Here is a 25,968-nt window from a genome sequence, read left to right on the forward strand (position 1 = left end):
GCCTTAAGGTGGCCTTCCATTTATTTATACGGATATTCCTGACCTACCTGGTATTTGAGACAGAAAGGTGGGATATAGTTTTAACAATATCATGCTACTATATTGTTGAAAAAGAACCTTAGAAATCCTAAGGTGATCAGGGTTGAAATGTGTTATTCCGTAATGACATGTGCACCTGCCAATATCCTATTCATTTATTTGAATTTTTAGCCTTTACTAGCTCTAGGAGTCAGCCATTCAGCTTGAAAATGACGCTTCTCTGTTCTTGAATGGCTTAATAGTCTAAGGCAATGCAGGAGGATTGGAGAGGGAAAATAATTGCTGTAATACTTTGATTCTTTTTGTAGGGTCCAGCCAGTATAATGCTTTGAATGTGCCATTACACAGCAGAAGGCGGCAGGTGAGTAATAAACCTAAATTATTAACCTAAAAACTTTGCAACATCTTTGGCTTAAGGCTTTGGGACAGTGCAGAGCAAATAATAGAAAGCTGGAATGCTGGTTCTCTCTTAGCTATGGGTGGAAAAAAGTAAGAAGCAAAGTGGGAGGAGGAACATTTTAATATCCAATGCATTTCGGACTTCTCAGGCACCTCACCAGGGACTGAAGTTTAGTCTTTTGTTATACTGTGTCCAATTTCCTCATACTGTGGAAGATCATACAAGAGATTAAATTTCTGTATTTGAAACTCCCTGATGAAGAAGCCGAGAGATCTGAAACATGTTGGATATTGGTTACAGGTAGGTAGCCGTGTTGGTCTGGATCGAAGTAAAATAAAAAAATTCCTTCAGTAGCACCTTAAAGACCAACTAAATAAAAACTTAGTTGGTCTTTAAGGTGCTACTGAAGGAATTTTTTTATGTTGGATATTAAGCATTTTTTTCTTTTTTTTATATAAATGATTTTTATTAGGTTTTACACAAAGAAAAATACAAAGAGGAAAATAATACGACAATCTTATTTCTTCAATATTAATACAACAATATTCCTCACTTATATGAAAAGAACAGCAAAAAATATATATGAAAGAAAAAAAATTATTATCATACTTCTCAACTTCAATTCGATTCTAAACACATCGGACTTCCTCGTACCCCCTTCTTGAGTTCTCAATAATTCATTAATTATTGCAGTTTCCATTTCTACCCACCCTTTCTTTCTCCCCAAATATAACTTCTTTTTAACCATTAACCCTTCATACTTCACAATGCCTTTGTTACCCAATGTTCTCTGCCCTTTTACCCAGAATTGCTCTATCTTAATTATAAAATTATTTTACCCCCTTTTTATTCCCTCTTACCAAACTAAATCTACCCCCTTTCCTTGGAATCGGTGTCTCGAGAGATTACAGCCAGCTCCTTAATACATTCCAAATTCAGACCATTTTTTATCCGCCCATAAACATTTGTACAATTCTCACTCACCCCACTCCTGCTCTGTCCCATTTTTTTCAAAGTCCTTTGCTTCTTGCCCACCCTTTATCGCCATTTGCCTGGGGTTTCCCATCTTGCCAGATCTTGGTTAATGCCTCCCAAGTATTCATGACTGCAAAAGGGGGGATTTAGGTCAAAGCAGTGTAAGATGGTCTGTTGGTGGCAACTTGACATAAGAGTCAAAAGAGCAGCCACCTGTTTTCAGAGGTAGAACGGGCTCTCCCAGAATTCTGCTCCTTGGAGACGGCAAAAACTCATTTGTCTCAGCCCCACCCACCAAGACTGAAAAAGAACTTGGCATTAGTGCTGTAGATGAGGACGGAAGTACAGCACTGCTCCAACTCTCTAGGTTCAGATTTTAATATGGTAAAACTTGCTGCTGTCCGAGTCTTTGCATGTGGTCTTCTAAACCATTAAGACAATAGAAGGATGCCTAGTAGAATACTACTTGTGAAGTATATTGGTTTTCATTCCCACCACAAAATGCATTCTGGTTTTGTTGCTGAAAAATGAATGAGAAGCACCAAGATTTTGCCCTGATACAATCAGATCACAGTGCTCTTATTCTGCTTCTTCAACAGAAGAACCTTTGCAGCAGGGAGGAGGTCTGTCATATTTTATTCTTCTGTTTGTTCAGTTAGGAGCAGTGCTGGGAAAGGCCTCTTGTAAAAGAGACTGCTCTCCATCAAAATAAAATGAGCTGCATCACTGCTTTTTGTACCTTGCAGTTGAAGCTGCGTGACCTTGCTGGCCAAGCGCTGGCCTTTGTTCAAGATCTGGTGACGGCCCTTCTGAATTTCCACACCTACACAGAACAGCGAGTCCAGATTTTCCCTGTTGATTCTGCCACAGATGCAATATCGCCATTAAATCAGAAGGTAAGCTGGCTTGGGGTGAGCTTTACGTAAAGAGATTAAAGTGGACATACGATAAGCACGCTATGTGCCAGCTTGCTACATTTTTCTACAGCGGATGGAATGCAGCTCCTTTTTTGTTTATGCAAAATTGTACAGAATGGAGTGAAAGTTTCTCACCACACATTTCTGCCAAGTTAACACTACGGCTGCTTTGTATGCAAAGGTTTCCGGTTCGATCCCTGGCACCTCCAGCTGAAAGAGCACTTCTCTCTCTGTCCAAGATGCTGGAAAGCCAGTTGAAGGATGATAATAATAATAATAAGAATAAGAATAATAATTCCCAGATTCTTTTTTTTAAAAAATTGTTATGTGATGTTGGGCAGTAATGTTCTGAGCTTTTGCTGCTGCATTGCTTTTATATGTGTTCTATTTTGAAAATATTTAACAGTAAGGTGCCTTCGGGAACTCTGTAGTGATGAAGCTGTGGGTTATAATTAAATAGTCACAGGATGTGGTTTTGTAAATAAAATAAAAGAAATCTTCCCTTGGTCAAAATGCCTGCACAGTTTTGCTTCAGGGTTTCTGAACGTTCCTTTTCCTCTTACTTTCTCCCCCTCCCAGGCCCCATAGCCCAAAATAATCTGTCCCCCACACCCCTGGCATACGGCAGTTCAAAAGCAGTGCTGGTAATCTGTTTTAATGCCAAATAGTTCCCTTGCTTTGCAAGCAGTGCCTGCTGGAACCACTGACAGGTGTCTCTTGGTTCAGTTTTCGCAGTACCTTCATGAAAACGCATCCTACATTCGCCCCCTGGAAGAAGGAATGCTACACTTGTTTGAGAGCATCACTGAGGACACTGTCACAGTTCTGGTAATATGGTTGTCTTTATTGTCACATTCCGTGTCCGAGACAGGTTGCTAATAAATACCTGAGACACATTTTCTTCTTTTCTCTTCAAAGGAGACAACTGTGAAATTGAAATCCTTTTCTGATTACTTAGCATCTTATGTCTGCTTTCTCAGGAAGATTCTTCCTTATCAATTGAAAAGGTACTTCCCCCCTTTTTGATCCGCACAATGGGAACTATAATTCAGTGTGCTGCTCATAAATTACGTTAAGAGTCTGAGAGTAGCATGGTAACATACCTCTGGTTCTTGAGAATGTTCATAATGATGGTTGACAATGAATGTTTCAAAGGTGGCAGTGGAGGGTGGGGAGTTTCTTTATTTTATCATAGCAACTGTCATTATCTGTCTGAGAGGGCATTGCTTCCAATGTTAGATTTCTTAATGTGAATCAGGATCTCTTGTACATACATTGATTACAATGGATCTACTCTATGACTAACACTGAATATCACCCAGAGTTTTAGCAGCTTTCGTATAAATGTCATTCTCCCCCATGCATCTTGTTAGAGAGCCAACCATCTTCATATTTATTTGTGTGTATATTTTTGGGACATGGTTGGCGCTGTGGTGTAAACCACTGAGCCTTGGGCTTGCCAATCGGAAGGTTGGTGGTTCGAATCCCTGTGATGGGGTGAGCCTCTGTTGTTTGGTCCCAGCTGCTGCCAACCTAGCAGTTCGAAAGCACGTCAAAGTGCAAGTAGATAAATAGGTACTGCTCCGGCGGGAAGGTAAATGGCATTTCCATGCACTGCTCTGGTTTCGTCAGAAGCGGCTTAGTCATGCTGGCCACATGACCCGGAAAAACTGTCTGCGGACAAACGTCGGCTCCCTCGGCCAGTAAAGTGAGATGAGCGCCGCAACCCCAGAGTCGTTTGTGACTGGACTTAACTGTCAGGGGTCCTTTACCTTTACCTTTTTCTACCCTACTCTTTAACCCAAAAAAGTTGCAAGACTGACTTACAGAGATCTATCCTCTATCCTCAGACTTACTATCAAAAATACCTAGCACAAGGGGAAAAATATTTTGGAAGGGAGAAGGAAAAAAACCTCAAGCACAAGTGCTTACCAGTAGTTACGAAGTTCTTAAAATAATCAACTGCAGCAGAACGTTTTTCAAGCAGAGACAGAAACAGAAGTTGTTGGTCTCTCAGCTGAGCCAACAGAATGGCCTTGTTTCCTCTCTTCCTTACCTATCTATAGCCTGCTGTAATGGATGCTGCCAGGTGAAAGTGATAAAGGCGCCTGACAAAGTTAAAAGCAGGACTGTTTGCCAGTTTAATAATTTTAACTGATTCTTTGACTGCCTTTTAAATTTTATTTATAAACATATAACTCACCTTTCCTACACAAAATGTCAAAGGCAGGGGTCCCCAAACTAAGGCGCAGGGGCCGGATGTGGCCCAATCGCCTTCTAAATCTGGCCCGCGGATGGTCCAGGAATCAGCATGTTTTTACATGAGTAAAATGTGTCCTTTTATTTAAAATGCATCTCTGGATTATTTGTGGAGCATAGGAATTCATTCATATTTCCCCCCCAAAATATAGTCCGGCCCCCCACAAGGACTGAGGGACAGTGGACCGGCCCTCTGCTGAAAAGTTTGCTGACCCCTGGTCAAAGGCAATGTACAATGCTAAGAACTCAGATACCTAAAACCAATTAAATAGTAAAGAGAAAGGAATGCAAACAGCAGCATTTCAACCAGTTGCTTAAATTTATGTATCATTGAAGCATTGATATGGGTTCCTTTTTGACATTTTGAACAAACCCTCAATAACAGCTTGTTCAGAAAAGTGCCCCGCAATGTTTATCTCATCTTTTCTGAATATCATGTATATATATTTTTTAAAAAATAACCACTACCACCATAATACTCACTTTTAAAAACATAAATTCATATGTTCCTAGTTTGGAAGAAGAGTGTGAATCTTCTCTTTGCACAGCTGCGTTAAGAGGCAGGAACATGGAGCTGCAGAGAGACATGAAGAAGCTGACTGCAGTCTTTGAGAAGTTGCACACCTACATTAATCTTCTTGCCTTACCTAGTAAGTATCAGCAGCAGACCAGGGCAGCTGAAATATTGCAGGATCTATAATTTCAAAATTCAGTGGGCTAAGTATTAAATCTGGTGGGTAGGTGTTTCTGTTTTTGCCACACCGACATCAAATTACATGCATGTCATTGCCTGCATTTATTGTATGAAAGGATCTGGGGTATCTAGGGATTTGTAGTTCATGGTGAGCAGTTAGCTTTTTGTCACTACTGTAGTATGACTCTAAATATTTAAGAATTATGCTCCAGTGATCAATCCCCCAGTCGTGTACCTTTCCTGGGCTTTTCCAGATATGACTCTAGTATATATATATATATATATATATATATATATATATATATATATATATATATATATTTCTTTTTAATGAAACTTCCTTAAATTGTAGGTACAGTGTTTTTATCTGTGTACTTAGGTTGGAATCAACACTAAGAGTGAGACTTGTATTTTACAGAAAGCGGACGAGAAATGCTTCAAGGGATTTTATTGGAATACTCCATAATTTGATTATGGGTAGTAGTATTTATAGGATTCCCTCCCCAACCTCACCCAAATTCTCCACTTGATCAGGAATCTGAACTTCACGTGAACTTCAGTAAAATAAGGGACTCTGATATCTTCCCTTTTTTGGACTGAGGAAGCTGGATAACCGCTGATTACATATAGCTCTTTTATGGCAGCCTTTGCCAACCTAGTGCCCTGCAGTTGGTCGTTCTGGCTAGGGGTGATGAGCGCTGCAGCTCAAAACATCCGGAGGGCACCAAGTTTGTGAAGGCTGCTTTATGAACTTCATAGAATTGTAGAGTTGGAAGGGAACCCAGGGGTCATCTAGTCCAGCCGACTGCAATGCAGAAATGCCCCCATCCTTTTAACGAAACCAGGCCTCTTATAAACTGTTTTGCTAGTGGGAACTATTCTATTTGGCAAATGCCCCCTTTTCTCCTTGACACTTGTCATTACATTTGGATTTTCTGCTCTTTGTGCAACTTCCAGGCACAAATCCAGACCGTCTGCTTCGTACAAACTTCAGCTCTCTGCTCACATACATTGCTTCAACCCTTAATGGATTTCACGATGTCATGAAAGGTGAGACTGGCTGAAGGATATATAGCTTTTATTATTATTAAAAAAAAGAAGACACATTAGCGCTCTGGTCACTTAACACTTTATGGGTGGTGGGTGGATGTCATAAAGATTTAATGGCCTTTGCATGGTTGGCCTACCTAGTACAGTGGTACCTCGACTTACGAACGACTTGGCAACCGAATTTTTTGACTCACGAATGGGGCAAATGGCCGCACGCTTACGAATTTCTCGACATCCGAACGGAAACCGCGGCGGTTTTAGATAGGGTTTTTTCGGCTTCCGAATTTTTAGATGGGGTTGCTTCAACTTGCAAATTTTTTCATTTCCAATGCATTCCTATGGGAAATCGCGTTTCCAATGGCGCTTTTCGACTTACAAATTTTTCAACCTATGAAGGTGCCTTCGGAATGGATTAAATTCGTAAATCGAAGCACCACTGTATGTGCATCAGCAAAAGAGAGAAACAAATTACAGTATACTCAAATACAGTGGTGTTGTTTTTTACTGATACAAGTTTTCAACTACAGTATATACAAAAATAACAATAAATACTGGTAATGTATCTTTGTAATAACCCCGTGAAATGGGTCAGAGGTGGCCTACATTGACTTTTACCATGGAGTGTGAATTTGAACCTGAGTCTTTCTCGTTGAATACTAATGATCCCTCCACTACTCAGTACTGGCTCTCCACTGAAATCAGGGGAAAGTGTTCCAAGAAAATATCCTATAAGGTTTGAAGCACAAGGTTTATAGTGAAATTAAGTACTGCTAGCATAATGTAAAGGGTTCTGCCTAACTACACTGAAACAGAAGGTGTGAAGTCCATTTTCGTTAAGGGCAATACTCAATAATGAAAAGGTTCTAGCTACTTCCTACTATAGTCTTCTTTCCTGCTGTCTAGGTGTGCCAGGCAATCGGGATTTGCTTAAAATATAGCTAGCTCAGAGTTAGAGCGCATGCTTTGCATGCAAGAAAGTTTAATCTCTGTAGAATTGTCTCCACAGATAGTCGTATCTATCTTTTGAAAGTGCTTTTCTAGGTAGAAAAGATGACATTTAGCAAGAAATGGGATTTTCGGGCTGGATCTGAATGAGAGGTTCGGAGGGCAATGTGCACACCTGATGCAAGTTAATTTTTTCTGGTTTCAGATATTTATAAGCATTATAGTCAAAAAGCTGCTTTGGAGCAAGAGCTCCCCACAGCCACGCAGAAGCTCATCAACACCAACGACTGCCTCTTATCATCTGTGGTGGCATTAACAAACGGAGCCGGCAAGGTAACTTCTTTTCTTACCCAAAGCCGTCACAGCAGCCTAAATCAGCATTGTGAAACTAACATGAGCTTGCAGCCTCTCTATGATGTATATATATCTAAATTCATGCAAAAGTTCTCTTTTATTGTCACAAATTGGGAATATTCATAAAGGAGAAAGTTGTTGTTCTTGTGATGCATTCCTTGAGGGCAAAGCTTAGGTGGTATAAATTTATGCAGCCAGAAAGCATTTTCATAAGGACACAATGACATAAGAGCCCCACAGGATCAGGCCAGTGTCCCATTTATTCCTCTCACAGTGGCCAACCAGATGCCTGTGGGAAGTCCCAAAGCAGGACATGAGTGCAGAAGCACTCAGTTGTGACTCCCAGCAACTGGTATTCAGAGACACACTGCATCCAATATTTCAACAAAATATTAAAATACAATAGTGCGTCAAACATTAAAAGCTTTCCTAAACAGGGCTGCCTTCAGATGTCTTCTAAAAATCTGGTAGTTGTTTTTCTCTTTGACATCTGGTGGGAGGGCGTTCCACAGGGCGGGTGCCACTAGTGAGAAGGCCCTCTGCCTGGTTCCCTGGGTAACTTGGCTTCTCACAGTGAGGGAACCGCCAGAAGGCCCTCAGTGCTGGACCTCAGTGTCCGGGCAGAACGATGGGGGTGGAGACGCTCCTTCAGGTATACTGGGCTGAGGCAGTTTAGGGCTTTAAAGGTCAGCACCAACACTTTGAATTGTGCCCGGAAACGTACTGGGAGCCAATGTAACCATCACTGCTTTGAAATGTCCCCCCCACCCCCGAATCTCGCACAACTCAGATGGGTCTAGTTTTCTAGTATTATATGAGAAGGAGGAAACCTTCACTGCAGGCATGACCTTGCACACCTCTGTCATGTCCCCACAACTCACCTTTAAAAAAACAAAAACAAACGTAAAAAGCCACAAATGCTACAACCTGCTGTTAATCTAAAACAGGGGTCAGCAAACTTTTTCCGCAGGGGGCGGGGTGCATGCGCAGCCTGCACGGCACCCCGTACGGAGTCCGCACCTCCCCAGCCCAGCAAGCTCCGCTCTGCGGAGGTGACACAGGCTCCCACGTTGGAGCCTTTTAAGGCAACATGGGAGCCTGTGTCCTTTTACGGCGGTGCGCTGGAGGGGATGGTCTGACGGGGGGGGGGACGACGACGGACGGACGCTGCCAGCTGTGGTCCGCCTCCACCAGTAGTTGCAGACCTAAAAAACTCGTTCCCTCTCTGGCTTTGCAGAGGGGTGGGGTAGGACCCTCTGCTCCCTGACTTGGAGGTGTCCCCCCCCTGCATAGCCTGCTATAGTCTTCTCCCCAATGCACCCCATCAAGAAGAAAGTGAAGGCTCACCAGATCCCAGAAGGGGCCGCCGAGGCAGCACTTGCAGAGCAGAGAGACAACAGCCACCTGCCTTCTCCTTGCAGGAAAGACCTCGGCTTGTGCTCTGGAGGACCTATCCGGGGATTTCATTTCCTATCCTCTCTAGGACTCTTAGCTCAGTTCCTTTTAACCCCTGGCAAGCCAAGCGAACCCAGCTCAGCCCCCTCTCCCTCTCAAAAGCAGGAGGCGACAGTGGGAGCAATGTGCAGGACACACACCCAGATACGCTTTATTTTTGCTTTATTTTGGGGTGGGGGTGGGAGAAGGAAACTGATGCTACTTACCCTTTTGTTCATGCATGTAGTTCATGCCCATAAGTGCATCAGTGTGTTTCTGCAAAGCTCTACCTCACACACCGAAGCTCCCCCCCCTCCAGCGCCAGTAAACCCAATGGGAAGGACGGCTCTGTTTGGCACTCATTGTAGATCAGAGATGGAGGAGACGGATTGCGTTCCTTCCCGCCGCTGACCGGTCTTTCAAGCCTTCTTCTCCCCGGCTTGGCTTTTTCTAAGCGTGGGCTGGAAACGTGAAAGGGCTCCCGTGCTCCGCGCTGGCTGGAAGCTGCCGGGCGAAGCTTTAGGCGAGGCGCCCTGCTGCCCTGCACTCAGGCTCCTCGCTGGGAACGATGGTGTGTGGGCAACACAAACTCTCCAGCTCCTGCTGCCCCGTCAGGCTCTTCACTGGATTGCTTTGCTGCCAGGAGCAGCACAGCGGCGGCGAGGCCACCCAGCTGTGAGCCAGAGGCGGGAGCCCCGGCCCAGCAAGCTCCGCCTCCGTGTGTGGCCCTGCCCCACCTGGCCAGCCACTGTTGAGTGGCGGATGGCCGCCAGCAGCATCGGGGCAGCCTCTTTGCGATGGCGGCTGCGGCGGCTGCCGTTGGTGGAAGTACGGAAGGGCCAGGGGGTGCTGCCCCCTGCAGAGTGGAGTGCGGGGTGGCCCGCCCCCCGTTACGATGCCCCTGAGCAGGGGGCCAGTCCACTGTCCCTCAGACCTTGTGGGGGGCCGGATTATATTTTGAAACAAAATATGAACAAATTCCTATGCCACACAAATAACCCAGAGATGCATTTTAAATAAAAGTACACATTCTACTTATGTAAAAACATGCTGATTCCCGGACCGTCCCGCGGGCCGGATTTAGAAGGCGATTGGGCTGCATCCGGCCCCCAGGCCTTAGTTTGGGGACCCCTGATCTAAAATGTAAGCAAATGGTTCCAAGCTTCTTACGGTTTTGCTGAAGTAGGATGAAGGGGAACACATAAGCTCAGGGCTCTCTTTGCATCTAATTCTTCTAGCTCTAAACTCTGCCAAGTATTTTAACTCTCTGCATTTGTATGTGTAGGTTGCTTCATTCTTCAGCAATAACCTAGACTGCTTCACTGCATCGCTGAGCTATGGGCCTAAGGGAGGAATGGAGTTTATCAACCCCCTCTCGGCGGAGTGCATGCTTCAGTACAAGAAGAAAGCAGCTGCTTACATGAGATTGCTGAAGAAGGTTTGTGCCTGTTCAAGAACAATAGCTGTAGCTCAGTGACTTGGATCCCTGGGACACGCTCTAAAAATCCTTTTGATGTGGGATTGGATTCTCTCCGCCCATGAAGGAAGTGGTTCTTGGTTGCTGATGAAATCATTTTTTGTTCCCGAGCTGTATACTTGCTTGGGGCAGAGCTCCAGGAAAGATTGTGGAGCGGAGACCAGTATACAGCAGCCTTTGCGCTCTCTGTTTATGGAAATATGGGTGGGTGGGGCAGGCTGAATGGATGTCATTATTAGTCTGCGTGGAAAAATCTGGGCAGGGTGGTCTCACAGCTTAGTAGTCGAGTAGAGATGATGGACATTTGTTAGCTGGACAGGTTCGATATGTTTGCATAGGCCAAGGTTTGGGGATGGAACTAATTAGAAGTTTAGTGTAACTAAAGCTGTTGAAAAGTTTGATGAGGCCACTGCAGGCTTATTGTCTTCCTTGTCTCACTGGTACCAGAGAGCGGGAGGGATATGAGTGCATCTTTTATTATGCCACAAATATCAACCTGGGCTACTTTGGGACTTCAGAGTTTCTGTAGTTCTCTAAGCCATAGACTTGTCTTGTAGGACTAGAACCCTTCTTGCACAGAACCCCGCCACACTTGAAACAAAATATAGAGGAGCACTCAAACACTGTACAAAGTTCACTCCACCTCTTCTCTGAAGTGGTGCGGTCCAGTGGCAAATAAATCACATGAGTCTGCTGACTTGTGTTTTTTCAGTCCCAAACTAGACTAATGAAATGTGAATTGCGGTGAAAATTTTAAAACTCAAGCTGTTGTAAGTTAGTTGATTGCTTGTGGGTGTGGGTGGGTGGAGTTTTTGATTATAGCTGGAAGAAAAGTGACAGTGGAGGCAGCTCCCAAATTTTAGTTCAGTTGAGGACAGACCTGTTGCATGCTGACTCCCATAGCATCCCATTTGACCCCTTGTCACCCTGTTTCAGCCTCTCTTTTACTATTGTTGACTCTTCACACCATCCTAATCCCACCCCTTCTTTCTGCATGCTGCCAGCATCTCCCACAACTCTTTTGTTGCTTATATGACAGAACTTCTGATGGTGTTTCCAGCTGAAAAACCTGCCATCCGAATGACATGCAGCTGTTTTCATTCTTTGTTTGAGATCCGGTCCACGCATGGAATGCACAGTGGCCTTCCTCTGTTGCTTTCTGCCCAAGGCACTTCAGAGCAATGCTGCAGCTGTGCGTTTTCTCTTTGTTCTCTGCCCCCCTCCCCTCCAAAAGTTTAATACACCAGGCGCAGATCTCTGCCACCAAGGGCCTGGAAAGCATCAACAAATACTTTTGCTAGCGAGGGAGGGCAAGCGGGCGGGGGAGCTTAACTCTTCCCATATGTAACCCAACTCACTGAAGTCATGTATATCTTTTGGCTCCAGCCATGTTGCGATTCAGTGCCTTATGAAGAGGCCTTGGCCAACCGCAGAGTTCTTCTGAGTTCCACGGAGAGCAGAGAAGGCCTTGCACAGCAGGTATTCAATCGTCCGACACGTAGCTGTTCCTAAGCTTAGTGCGCTCGCTGAAACTGTATTAAATTTGATAGTCTCACTGTCCTAACGTCATTTAATGCTCATGGCAATGTATCTCTAAATAGGGAATTGATGGGGTGAGTGTTTGCAGACTGTGACAGTTTTGCATTTGTTCCTTTGTAAGCCTGTTCCACACATTATTATTATTATTATTATACCTCACCAGCCACTCTGGGCAGCTTCCAACACTTAAAAAATATTATTTTGTATTTACATACTTACTTTTAATGTATTTTTTTCCACAAAGTGTGCACCTATAAACAAAATATTAGTAAAAAATTAGTTTCTAAATGCATTTTATTTTAAAACATGTGAGTTTTTAAAAACAAATTTGAATAAGTTATCAAGTCAAAAAATGCATCACAAGATTTGTGATGTGTGAAATCTGGAGGATAATGATGTTAGTTTGCAAAGTGTGCATTGGGTTCAGTTTGCATTAAAATTTGCAAAGGCTCAATATCTCAAGCATCCCTTGTCTAACTAGTGAAAGGGTTATGCTTGGCTCTAGACTTCCACGTGCAATCCAGGCTTGGTCTGAGTGCAGACCAAGGGGACTAGAGCAGGCAGGCATATTGACAGTATGACTCTGAAAAGGTGAGTCTGCCATAAAGCTCACTAGCACTGTCGGATATGGTTCTTCTTCTCTACACATGAAGGCTTGGATCAAATCTCTGATTATCTGCTGTCCTACTTCACTTCCATCTTTCTTTGGCCTCTTATTGTAAAAAAGAAAAAGAAAAAAAGGAAGGTCAAATGTGTATGAAATTGGACATTCCCCCCCACCAGAACTCAGCAGATAGAAAAGGTGAATGAACATAAAGCGTTTTTTTATTGGCATGCATGCTCCGTTTATTTTGTGTCATCTTATTGCTGGTGGGGTGAGTGAAGAGAACCTCTAACACAAATGGTGCTGTTGTCAGGTCTATTTGCTGCCAAACATGTTGTCCAGCTTGGAAATTTGGCTTCAGGAACCAGGTTTCCAGCTAGATGGCCAGTTGAGCTAGTGGCTAAAAGCCCAAAGTTGATCTCTGAGAGGTCCTTTTGTAGTTCTTAATTCTCTCCAATTCATGTTGTGCTAGAATTTAATTCAAGCTGTTCTATAAAATGGCTAGTAAATAGATAGGAATACATAATGTGAAGCCCCAAATTTATTTCTTCCTCTGGCTTTTGGAGAATAATGTAACCACAACACTTATCCAGGACGAATATTCTATTTAGCCAAACTTATCACAGCTGCATGGAAGCCAGTCTAATGGACTAAGGCTATGCTTTTCTTGGGTGTTTAAAAATAAACCATATCTCCTTAGTTTGTAAAACTTTATCTGGTCTGTCACCACAGGCATCCGTTTCCTCCATTCTGCAGATGAATTTGTTGGGTTCATATATTGAGCTGTGCATCTTGCACATTACACTATCTTAAGTTTACATTCTTAAGTGAAGGAAACATTATTTGTTTAAAGGTTCGTAAAAATGTGAGCTGCCTGTCACATCCTGAGTTTCATATGGGTTCCTTGCGCTCTGTCTCTTTTCTATTCCCTCCTGTGTTTTTTTCCCTGTTTTTAAATAGCCTGAAATGCAGCGCTCATATGGAAACCTTGCTTGCAGTTTTTGGCATTACGGATGGCAGAAACTTTTCAATGCAAGCTGTGAGCCTGCAGGGCGCACATTTAAGTATGTCAAAGCTACAGGTTGTTGCTTTTGTTGCCTCTTCTCTGCTCCAGATACAACCTGCTCAAGCAATGATTCAACTTGCTATGCACACACTTTTAGATACACTTTAACTTCCCATTTGTTCACTTCATAGTGCTAATTCTTGCTCTTCTCTAGGTCCAGCAGAGCTTAGAGAAGATTACGAAACTGGAGCAGGAGAAAGAACACTGGATGCTGGAGGCCCAGCTGGCCAAAATTAGGTTAGAAAAAGAGAACAAAAGAGTAAGCGATAAGCTCAGAAACTCTGTGGGCAACCAGAGGATTGAGGCAACCCAGGAAAGCCTCTTCACACTGAATGCAGATGAACAGGAGAAGGAGGATGCTGCAGAGAAGGCTTTGCGGGAACCAGTTCAAACTGCAAGTCTTGTAAGTGCACCTTACTCCCAGTGATGTGGGTTGGAAATTGGGCAACTGACTACAATACTAGCTAAATCTAAAAATAACATTGTAATTAACATTTTTCAGGTGAGTGACACTAGAAACCACATATATTCATATACACAGCTCTCAGGGCCTTCATTCTCTCCTAAAAAAACAACAACAACCACCCCAACCCACTGTAGTGGCCACAATGTTCATCCATGATGCCTTGAACAAAACACCTAAATGTGGCCAACGTGTCTTGATTTTATCTCAGATTTGTTTTCCCCCTTTCCACTGAAAAGCTCAGCACAACATGAATGGAGTAACACCATTTTATTCTAGATTGAGAAATATGCACTTGCCTAAGGTCACCAAGTGAGTTTCATGGCAGGGATTCAGATCCCAGGTGTCCCTTTGTGATACCACACTGGCTCTGTTACTTTGGACAGTGTTCAAAAGGGGTTTTTTCTGCCCAGAGTTTGATGTTTTCAGCCAGGACTTCATTAGGGTAAATTCCACCCTGGTCCCCTTTATCTTGAACCTTCATTTCACCTTGATAAAGCTTCCATGCGGCAGCAGAGCTAAACTTTTTGGTGCTAAGGCGTGGGATTTGTGATCTTGCCCACGTCAATCAATCAATCAATCAATCAGTCAGTCAGTCAGTCAATGTTTATTATGGCCAACTTACCCATGTCAAATACCTGGTAATCTGATATATTAAACCTAAGTAATTTTACATGGGCCTTAGAGTTGGAAATTATGCATGCTGACATTTCTGAGTGTCTTTTAGGATTCAGTGTTTGTTTGGAACTGACACACTTGCAAGCTGATCCCACTGAATAGGTTTTCATTTTTATCAGGGGGAAATGCCATGGGCAAAGTTTAAATTGCCCATGTTGAAGCCCCATTGATTCCAGTGAGGAAAGGGGGAGCATATACTTCTCTTTCATATTAAGATTAGTGGAGCTTAATAGATGTGATTACCTTTTTCAAACTTTGGGGCAAAAGCCAGTTAAACTTACTTTGGAGCCATTGAAACCAACTTCATTTAAATGAATTTTAGAATCAGAAAATGAATTTAATACTTTGAGCTGATTCTGTCATTCTAATATTTTTCTAGGTCGGGATGTTGATAACCACTGAAAATGAAGAGGTATGTTTTTTTAATATGACACAGTCGTGCTGGCATAATTTTTAAGCTAAACTGTGTGGAGTGGTGCTAAAGTGACCTCTTTATACCTGTGTGCTCCTGGTCAAAACACTGTAATGTAAAAATATCCCTCTGGGATGGGGCCTTCCAGAGCTTGGACTTCCAATTCTTGTCAGGTTTAGCCAGCATTGTGAATGAGTAGTGAGTGATGGGAGTTGTAGTCCAACAGGATATGCAGAGCCAAAGATTCCCTGTCCCTGATGTAGCTGCTGTTCAGTTTACTTTGTCGGATGAACTGTACCCTTTCCCACCATTTTTTTTGGTCTTAATCTTCTTTGCTTCTTGACATTTTGGTGCAGAATTCCACTTCCTGGCTGTTTATCTGGGGCAGCGGCGATTACATTACTGCAAACTGCAAATCTCTACACTGGTCCTTTCCCCACACCCCATCCCCTATGTTGAGCTCACCTAGACACAAAGTGAAAACCTTGTTGTTTACCCAAGTCTTTGAAATGTAATCAGCATTCTTTCTGGCGCTGTATGATATTGTTAACGTCCCCTTGCTGTGCTGCCATTGGGAGAAGAGGCAGGATATATGTATGAGGAAATGAATAAATACATTTTATGACATTTCCTATTCTGCCAGGAGCTTATCTTGCTATGATTATGGAAACATGTGATACTCCAGGAAATGGTGGAGTGCAGTTTGACAGCAATGTTGTTCACTGTCCCAGTTATGAATAGGAGAACTTGCCCCATCTCTCCTCCCGCTACGGCCAACTGCTGATGGATCAGAGCAGTCTCCATCTAATCTGGTATCCATGTTGCAACAGTGGCCAGACAGATATCACTGGCAAAGCAGGCAGATGATGACCTTCTTGTGTTTGCTTCCTGCATCTAGTACTAAGATGTGTGCTGCTTCAGCACATGAGTTGTAATAGCTAGTAACTATTCTTATGTTACCCTTTGTAGGCTCCAGAAGCCGACACCCGGGAAGATTTGATAAAGAACCACTACATGGCAAGAATAGTGGAGCTTACATCTCAGTTGCAGCTGGCTGACAGCAAGTCTGTACATTTCCACGCAGAGGTGAGTGTGCGAGTGCTTTCCTACTTCAAAAATGCAAACTTCGTCTTACAGTGAAGGTTCCCTTTTTGCACTGGAGGATATGATAAGCGACTTCATTCCACCAATCTGTGGCTGCAGGGCTTTTTGAAGCTTCAGCTTTTACAAGCAGCCAATCCCCTCTTAGTTTTGGAAATACTACAGTGAATAAAGATATTGTGGCTCAGTCAATAATGTGATCTGTAATCTTACTGAGGAATGGCTGCAGCTCAGTCATAGAGCTCACTTGTTTTGCATGCAGAAGGTCCCAAGTTCAGTCCACCTGGCAGCTCCAGCTAGAGCTGGGAGAAGACACTGCTTGAAATCCTGAAGAGCTGCTGGGCTAGCTGGACCAGGTGTTTAGAGAAAACAGTTCAGACATAAATTTGCCATGTGGCCTTGAGGAGCGCTGAGTCCCATATGTAAAATGGGGGAAACAACCTACCGCACCGGGCTAATGTGATGAATGAGTGAAGGGCAGTAAAGCCCCCACTGTATGAGTGAAGGTGCTATTGATTTTGAAATAATAATTGCCAGCATAAAAGACGGCCTAAATAAACTAACATTGCTTATTTGTGTGCATTGGCAGTGCCGGGCACTTGCAAAGCGACTTGCTCTGACTGAGAAATCTAAAGAATCCTCACTGGAAGAGGTGAGACAAGCTAGACAGAGCATCACCAGGTTGCAGGTAAGTTTGTTTAACCACATGGCTCTGTGTGTGCATTAGAGTTGTGCACGGCCACCTTGATCTGGGGCCTGAACCAACCTGGAACATCCTAGGGCTCACCAGATCTGGGACTTGAACTGAATCCCTGGAGATTTCACAGTGTTTTATTAGACTTTTAAGACCCTGACTAAATATATGGGAAGATGGGGTGAGAAGGAGACACAGGCACTTGCCTATACATCTCCTTCTTCCCCCTTAATCGTTGCCTGAATGACCCCATTTTGACATTCCTGGATCACTCTGGGTGGACCTGATCCAGTCTGGGCCTGCCTCAACCCACTCTGGCATAATTGTGGGTTAACCCAAAGCTGCCTGGTTCAGAATCCAGGATTCTGCCAGAATGGTTAGCCCCAGTGTGTTCAGTGGTATCTTGGTTTTAAAATCCGTTCCAGAAGTCTGTTCCAAAACCAAAGCATTCCAGAACCAAGGCGAGCTTTCCCATAGAAAGTAATGCAAAATGGATTAACCCATTCCAGACTTCTTAAAACAACCCCTAAAACAGCAATTTAACATGAATTTTACTAACAAGACCTTTGATCCATAAAATGAAAGTAATAAACAATGTACTGTACTACAGTCACACAATCAATCAATCAGTAGCTGGACTGGGTTCCACACAGTCACAAAAACAAAACAAAAAAGCCACAAAAACAAAAACACAAAATAGCAGAAACAGACAGACCTCAGCGTAACACTCAAAACGGAAGAGTGGCACTCTAATCAGAAGTATAACACTCAAAATGGAGCACATTTGGCTTCTGAAAATGGTTTGCAAACCGGAACAGTTACTTCCGGGTTTGCAGTGTTTGGGTTCCATGTTGCTTGAGTACCAAGGCATCTGAGAACCAAGGTACCACTGTATATATTATGAGAACCTGTGAGTAAATTTACGTGGAACCCCCCCCCCCAAAATAATAATAATAATAATAATAATAATAATAATAATAATGTTGCAGAGTAGTTATTTTCTATGTCCACTAGAATGGTTCCAAGCATTAAAGGAGCCAACTCAGTTAAAGGCCAAGGTGTGCTTTTGGATATGTCATTCCCAGATATCTCTGATGACCTTCATTCTGCAGAGTTCTCCTTGGAAGAAACTTCCTAACTAGGTCTGAATAAACCGGAGAAAACCTCATGCTATTAACTTTTATTACGCACTATTATTGTATTTATACTTGCTTATTTACAAATGTATTTGTGGAAGTTGTGGGATATAAATAAACAGACTATGTCTGTGACCTTTCAGGATGAGTTGACGACGACCAAGAGAAGTTATGAGGATCAGTTAAGCATGATGAGCGACCACCTCTGCAGTATGAACGAAACATTATCCAAACAACGGGAGGAAATAGATACACTAAAGCTGGCTAGTAAGGTAAGTAATCTTGTTGCATGGGCTGCAGGCCAGGTTTCCTGCAAGTTGCTAGTATTTCCTATCCTTTCTTGGTCACTTAGGATAGGACACTTACACACACACACTCCTGAGTGTGTGCAGGGGCCATGCCAATCTTGTTTTTACATTTTTGGAATAACAATGTAAACGATGATATTTTCCCTTTTAATCTATTCTTTTCTTGCGCTATGCTGCCTCTTTTCTCCCTCATATGCCATTTTCCTTTTCCTTTCCTTTCCTCACTCCTTGTTTTCTTTTTTCCTGACAAGCAAACGGTCTTGGCTATAAAGTATAATAATATTATATATATTTTAAATAATTACTGGGTGTGCCGGGTGTTGGGCTATGTCCTCTGAAGGATTGCTTCCAAAAGGAACAAATGCGAGATTATATCAGACGGGTTTCTGAATCAATGAAGCCGTATACAACAAATGTCTTCTTTTTTGTAGTTTGTTCACAGGTTCTTTCAAACATGCTTGCCAATTTCTGGTATAATATCACACTAAGAGCTACATGCTGCCTAATTAACTAAATCCCTTTTTAGAGAAGGGCTGGGGAGAGGAGAGCAAAGTATGAGCTCTTTGTTGGTGGACTGAGGAAAATACTCCTCCTGGGGAGTGGAGGGATGTCTGTAGAATAAGGATTCTCTGTCCATCTCTGCTGTTGCTTAATATCTAGCTGTGTCCAAAGTGTTATACAGAACATTGAAGGTCCCCTACTCAGAAGTCATACAGTTTTTATTAGAAGACAAGGCAGCGATTGTGGGGGGACAGGTTAAGAAATGATATCTAGGATAAAGAATAAAAAAAGGATGAATGGTAAAGAAGTTGCTGGACCTTGAGAATTCACATGAGTACCGAGAGGGAAGTGGCTTGGCAAAGATCAAACCATAGGAGATGGAGAAGTTGAGAACTGGAGCTGGCAGTGGAAGAGGACTGAATGAGGAATGCATAGATAAATGGCTTTGATTGAGTATTGCAGTTGTGAGTCATAGCATTTGGGCAGAGGCCACAGTTAGCCAGACTGTACAAGGGCAAATAGACCAATGGCCTGGCCTGGTATGGCAGCTTTGTATGTTCATGTGGATTTACAGTGGGACACAAATAGGGAAACATTCACACGATCCAGTTAGTGGAAATGCTGATTGTCCTGCCAGCTTTTTCTCTTTCCCCCCTCCTTCATTTAGATTCTGACAACCAGTTTTCCTAGCATGTAGTGACTTTTTGCAGCAAGATATACACACAATTGGAACTAAGTGTGAAATGAGATGGCACGGCCCAATATGGATTTTGCTGGTTTTGAGTTTACCCTTCTGCAGGCAGAGTGCCATAGGAGCATAGGAAGCTGCCTTATATTGAGTCAGGCCTTTGGTCCATCTTGCTCTGACTTGGCAGAGGTTCTCCAGGATTTCAGGCAGGGTTCTCTCCTGGCCTTATCTGGGGGTGCTGGACATTGAACTTGGGGCCTTCTGCTTTCCCAGCAGATGCTCTGCCGGTTAGCTATGGCCCTTCTTAAGGCCTTTTGATATAGAAGTCACATCTTGATACTTCGCAGTACAGCCTTGGGGCATGTGCACTTTCCTCACTCGGCCTATGTGCCATATTAGGAAGGAGCAGTTTACTATTAGTAGTAGTTCGTACAGGCTTTGTGAAGTATAGTGTTTTTGCACATGCATGCACTAACAGTATTTCTGCTTGATGCTTCTGTTTAGTATCAGCACTGTTCTGGATGCCACTTAGAATGCAGCAGCGATATGCTAGTGGAAGAGACTTAGTCAGAGACTGCCCCCTCAGTCTCCAAAGGCAAATGGAAAGGATGAGAGTTTGGTTTTGGGTTTTTTAAAAGGTTTTAAAAACACATTTATAGGCTGCCCTTTCCCAAGTACTTGATACAGTATTGCCAGACGTTATGGCAATAGGATGGGAACTGATGTTAGAGGGTATGGAATAGGCTTTTCAGGGTCAAGGGAAGCTTTCCAGATGAAGTAAATCTGGACGAAGCAACAGAAATGGCTTAATGGACGGGAGGCTGTTCTAGCCCACACAAGTTACAGGTAGGTAGCCGTGTTGGTCTGCTGTAGTTGAAACAAAAATTTAAAAAATCCTTCTAGTAGCACCTTAGAGACCAGCTAAGTTTGTCATTGGTATGAGCTTTCGTGTATCTGGAGAAGTGTGCATGCACACGAAAGCTCATACCAATGACAAACTTAGTTGGTCTCTAAGGTGCTACTGGAAGGAATTTTTTAAATTTTGTTTCAACTAGCCCACACAAATGCCCACACAAGCATTTGTTTTATCCCTCTGACTCCTCCTGAAATGCTGAAGCCTTGTTGATGACGAGCAGGAAGCTTGTTGTATAGAGCAATCAATTCATGAGTCATGAGTTTTTACATGGAGTGGAGGGGGAGAGAGACAGACTGTTGTTAAAAGACCTTGCCCTTGGCTAGCACAACCAGTTGGAGAGCACTCAGAAACAGATTGCAGGCGGATCAGTGGGAAATCAGATTCTTGGGGGAAGAAGCAATGGATGAGCCTATGCAGGAAAAGGTTTGAGCCCCATACATAGAAACAAGATACAGGAGCATGCCTTAATATTGCCTACACAGACAGGCAGCAGCTCTCCGGGGTTTTAGGCAGGAGACTCTCTCAGGCCTAGCTAGAGATACAACCTGGGACCTTCTGCAAGCAAAACAGATGCTCTGCTACTGAGCTAAAGCCCTTCCCTTGCGGAACACCCACAAATCTCAGTGATTGGGCTGGGATATAAGGGATCAGATACCCTGGGCCCAAGTAGTGAAGTACCTTGTAAATGAATACAAAAATCTTGGACCTTGCCTGATAACAAATGGCCAGCGAGTGCATTACCTACATGATAGAATATTCACTTTCCAGCTTCAATCCCCTCCTCAAACGTCACCTCTGTTCCATGAAATCTTTGTCTTTACCCCTGTAATCCCCCCCCCATCCCAAAACTGAAATGCAGCCAAAGCACTGTAAACTAAGGGCAGACAGACTGTAGAGCGGAGAATCAACTGGTAGATCTCTGGGCATTTGCAGATCGGAAAGAGTTTATTGACTACAAGAAAGCATTCTATATTAGTTGCCCTTCTCTGATCTGTAGTAACTCAGATTTGTTCATGCATGTGTTTGTTATCATCCCAGTTTATGGCTCATGGGATGCAGGGCGTGATTGGCTTTGCCCCCTGAACCAAAATATTTTACATTACTGCAGCCCCTATGTTTACCCTTTTTCACTTGACTACTATTGTAGGACCCTGGGGTTGTATTAAGTGTAGTGTTAAACAGATCGTTCCATCAGTGCAGGTACCCTTGATTGTCTTATCCTGCATGAGGCTTGGTTAGAAGCCTTTTCTTCTTTTTAAAACTGACATTTTTTCCATGAAGAGATAAGATTCTGTTTTACTAGAATTTCACCAATGTGTGTACAAAGCACAATGTACAATGTGTACAATGTACAAAGCAGGAGTCCATACTAAGGGTCTCTAAAATACTAATGTCCAACTTATCTGTGATGCATGATCCTTTTTGTAAACCACCTTGATATTTTTAAAAATCAAATGGTATATGAAATGGAAGTAGGACTGAATGAATGCACTGCATGCAGGTGCTGTTGGATCAGGCCAGGGAATTATTCACAGGAACCCCAGTGACCCACAAGCATTAGGCAATCTGTTAGAAACAAGTATTTTGAAATTCTTTGAAAATCTAATAAATGGAATGACCCCTTCTCTTCTCAGAAGGGCCTACAATCCAGCAGAGGATTCTGGTTGGTGGTAGGATGTGTGTGGCCGTTTGTAATACCCCACCCCCCACCCCCCAAATTCCTAATCCCTTTGTAGTACTGTACCTCCTTTGAAAGTTTGAGTGTTCCCCAACTTTTGGGTGGAGCAGCACAAGCTGTTTCAGGGGGAAAGTAGAATTCTGCTGCTCACAGGATGCACCCTTCATTGGAAGAGAACTCAGGATCTAAGTCTCTTGTGTGAGGCGTTGGCATTTTAGTTGTTACTTTGAGGGACTTATTTACGGTAATGTGATCCACCTTCAGTCCTAGGGACATCTATTGTTTTTTTACAGATGAAGTAATGGGGAAATGGGAAAGATCTCTGCTTGGTCCTGAAGAGCTGCAGTCAGTAAGACTACTACGGTAGTCAGAATTGTGCTAGATGGGCAAATTGCCTGACCGCAACAGGCAGCATCCTATGTTCTGCTGATCTCCTGTGTTCTCTTTCTGATCTAGGGAAATTCCAAGAAGAACAAAAGTCGATAGTATTGGTTGTCCAACTGTCTTGGATGTTGCTGATGCACAGAAACACGGATGCTGAAACTGATGTTCAGCTGGCAAAATGCCTCTTGGACTGGACATGGCTGCAGTGGTGGGATTACCAGTGTTTGATTTGGTGTTGCATTTGGATTTGAGACAGCACCAGATTTCACCAGCCGGTGTAATGCAAACTGGACTTGGCGTGTTCAGTAGAGCAGATGGGGAAAATAGGCACTCCATGGATAACTTGCATAGGAATGAACCATAACTTTTTACCATACCACTTTGTAACTGCTTTTAGTTTCCTTGTACAAACTTCCAAGATTTTGTATATTTGAGTGCATATTGAGATGAACAAATCTGACACCAGTGTGGTACTTGTCTCTTTCTGCCTAAGAGGTTGTCATTCCTACCCGTCCATTCCTTTCTGTGAACTAAAAAGCAGAAGAAAAGCCCAGAGCTATCAGTGTTTTTCAGTGATGTCCACCTGTGCAGTTATTGTAAAAAAAAAATACTACTGATTCCGGTCTTCTCTTCTAGACTAGCTTAGATTGCCTTAGAGAGGCAATCTCAGTACATTTATATTGAAGCATTCAATGCGGCTGTGACTATTCATATTAACTGTAATGAACTATTAAAAGTGTACAGTAGTGGTCTTTTTTTTTTTAATCAAGTGCAGAAAGTGGGCCAAAGAAGGTGTTCTTGAATTGTGCTGAAGGGTGATATTTTGTCTGTTTCTGTTTGTTACTTTTCTCATAAGCCGGTGATAGAGAAATGACTGCCTACAGCTGGAGGAAGATGTGAGAATAACAAACAGTGCTGACAAGTGGCTTCTTGCGAAGACCTTTCATTTCAATAGGAGTGGGACAGTACGCATGATGGGCCATCAGTATTTCTGTTTCAAACGCAGCTTGTTGCATTGAAGCAGGCTAAGAAATCACTGAATCAGCAAAGCTGTGCAGAGAGGGCCTGGTTCAAATACTGATGTAAACCTTCACATGGGTCTGTGGTGCTGTTCTTTGGAAGCCTGCCTGCCTTCCCCATCTTCAACCACATAGTAATTTGACCGTTTTTAAAACTTCCTTTTTTCTCTAGAGGGGTGGAGTGGAGATGCTTTCGCACGCTCACCCAAGTTTCACATTACAACTTCCATGTGGCAATGTAGGCTCTTAATTCCTGAAATGCAGCAATGCCTTGCTGCTTGAAGCTTATCTTGGCACTTTCAAAGTCTGAGCCAGTCCCTTCCTGAAGATTGTTCTGTGTCATTTTGGAATCGCCCAAATGATGTCTTGGTGTTCTAAAAAATTATTCCCATTCCAAGTTTTCTTCCTTGGGAAGATTTTTGACACTAACCTGAGGTCTTTTCAACACAGTATTCCATGGGAGTTCCTCGCCATTCACAAGAAACTCCACTACTGAATATTTCACAATGAACTATTTCTGTACCCCCGTAAGGGATAGTAGCTGTCCTATGTTCAAGGGTTACTTCATTGTATCAACCATGTCAATGTGTATTACGAGCATAGAATAAATATACCGCCAAGTCAAAACTTTCGCTGTCAGACTTTTATGTTTGTGTGCTCCTGCGTTATATGTGGTTTTGAGCAAAACTGCCTTTGGACATGTCTGTGTGTCCTGACTTTTAATGGTTTTTAATATTTATAGCTGCAGTGTTTAAGATAATACAGTAGAACCTCTACTTATGACCGCCTCTACTTGGGCACGATCCAAATCGCGACTGCGGCAAACCCAGAAGTAAATACCGGGTTTGCCGAGATTCATGCACATGCAGAAGTGGCTTCTGCCATTTGTGTACACGCAGAAGCGGCTGCCACCGTCTGCACATGTGCATAACAGTGCTTCTACCAGCAACCCGTTTTGCCTAAAGGACAGGCCGCTGGAATAGATTATGGTGGTAAGTAGAGGTTCCACTGTATGACTAAGCACTGGTTAGTGGGAGAATGGAAGACTGAATGTTGAAATGCAGTGTTTTCAAAAAGATTACTGCACTCAATGGTTAATTTTAAACCACATCTTTTAAAGGCAGAATCCAGTCTCAAACCACTCAAAAGCATAAAGGTGTTGCATGTAAGAAAATTCATTAGATTTATTTGATTTCAAAAGTGATTAAAAATACAAGCTACTGTAAGGTAATGATAGTTTTACAACTGACACTCCAATTTGTGTAACTGTTCATATTACATTTCTAATTCCTCATCTCATCTCTGCTCAGAGATCAAGATAGGACAGAGCTAAAAGAAAAAATTGGTGGAGGAGAATTAATGAAGAATGCATTATGTGTGGATTTATTTAGTTTTGGATATATGCTGATCTACGTTAGAAAAGGAAGTATAATTGGAATGTTTCCAGGGTCAGCTGGTGGTTTTTGAAGGGACAGACCGGATGTTGCCAGCAGCTTCATCTCTGGAAGGTCCTCCACCTCTCCTTGTCCATCACTCTCCAGGTGGCACTTGTAAAAAGTACAGACCATTTGGGCAGCATGATGTTAAGTCATTATCAGAACCTGCAATGTTGGGACCTCTTTCATTTCCTGTTACATACCTGTTTCCCCCCTTTTCCAGTTCAGCTTTCATTATGAGTTATGGTGTCCAAACCCTGGAACACAGCTCTTTTAATAATAATAATAATAATAATAATAATAATAATAATAATAATAATAATAAAATTTTATTTATACCCCGTCCTCCCCAGTGAGAGTCGGACTCAGGGCGGCTGACATCAACAAGATCACAACAAAACGTAAAAGAAAGAAAATAAATTAAAATGCAGATTAAAATACAATCCAGATTTAATTTTTATATATATAAAAAATGCAGCCTCATTTTAAAATGGCCCCAATCAAAACCATAAGGGAGGAGGGAGGAAGTGTTGCAGTTGGCTGCAAAAATTTGCAAAATTCCATGCAGATATAGGATCCCCCCCCCTTTTAAAGGTGCACACTTACAGGGCACCTCTTTGTGTCCCTGCCTTGGTTGAAAAGTGATATACAAATGCAGTGGATAAATAAGGAGTGCTATGTTATTTTTTCCTGGATTTCTTATATGTCTAGCCAGAGCTATCAAGATGATAAGGAATGAATAAAGTCATGCAATCTTAACAAACAGCAGCAATGAAGCAACAGTTCTGTTTGCAGCACACC

The 25,968-nt window shown here is 42.8% G+C and overlaps 1 protein-coding gene across 2 annotated transcripts in view; it reads left to right on the plus strand.

Moving 5' to 3' along the window:
• The window catches only part of PPP1R21 (protein phosphatase 1 regulatory subunit 21), a 40,954-nt gene extending 15,249 nt beyond the window's left edge, over positions 1-25,705 (plus strand). The window contains exons 8-22 of one of the 2 annotated variants that reach the window (XM_035111081.2): positions 348-400; positions 2,161-2,310; positions 3,058-3,159; positions 3,250-3,338; positions 5,104-5,240; positions 6,242-6,334; positions 7,485-7,612; positions 10,353-10,505; positions 11,931-12,023; positions 13,908-14,156; positions 15,274-15,306; positions 16,276-16,392; positions 16,997-17,095; positions 18,381-18,509; positions 22,785-25,705. In XM_035111081.2, coding sequence (XP_034966972.1) covers positions 348-400; positions 2,161-2,310; positions 3,058-3,159; positions 3,250-3,338; positions 5,104-5,240; positions 6,242-6,334; positions 7,485-7,612; positions 10,353-10,505; positions 11,931-12,023; positions 13,908-14,156; positions 15,274-15,306; positions 16,276-16,392; positions 16,997-17,095; positions 18,381-18,509; positions 22,785-22,814 — 1,655 coding nt within the window. In that variant the 3' untranslated portion in view covers positions 22,815-25,705. The remainder of the gene's footprint in view (positions 1-347; positions 401-2,160; positions 2,311-3,057; positions 3,160-3,249; positions 3,339-5,103; positions 5,241-6,241; positions 6,335-7,484; positions 7,613-10,352; positions 10,506-11,930; positions 12,024-13,907; positions 14,157-15,273; positions 15,307-16,275; positions 16,393-16,996; positions 17,096-18,380; positions 18,510-22,784) is intronic. The other variant, XM_035111080.2, reaches the window with a different exon arrangement.
• The last annotated feature ends 263 nt before the right edge of the window (positions 25,706-25,968 follow it).

The sequence above is a fragment of the Zootoca vivipara genome, chromosome 3, assembly GCF_963506605.1.
Source record: "Zootoca vivipara chromosome 3, rZooViv1.1, whole genome shotgun sequence".
Lineage (NCBI taxonomy): Eukaryota > Metazoa > Chordata > Lepidosauria > Squamata > Lacertidae > Zootoca > Zootoca vivipara.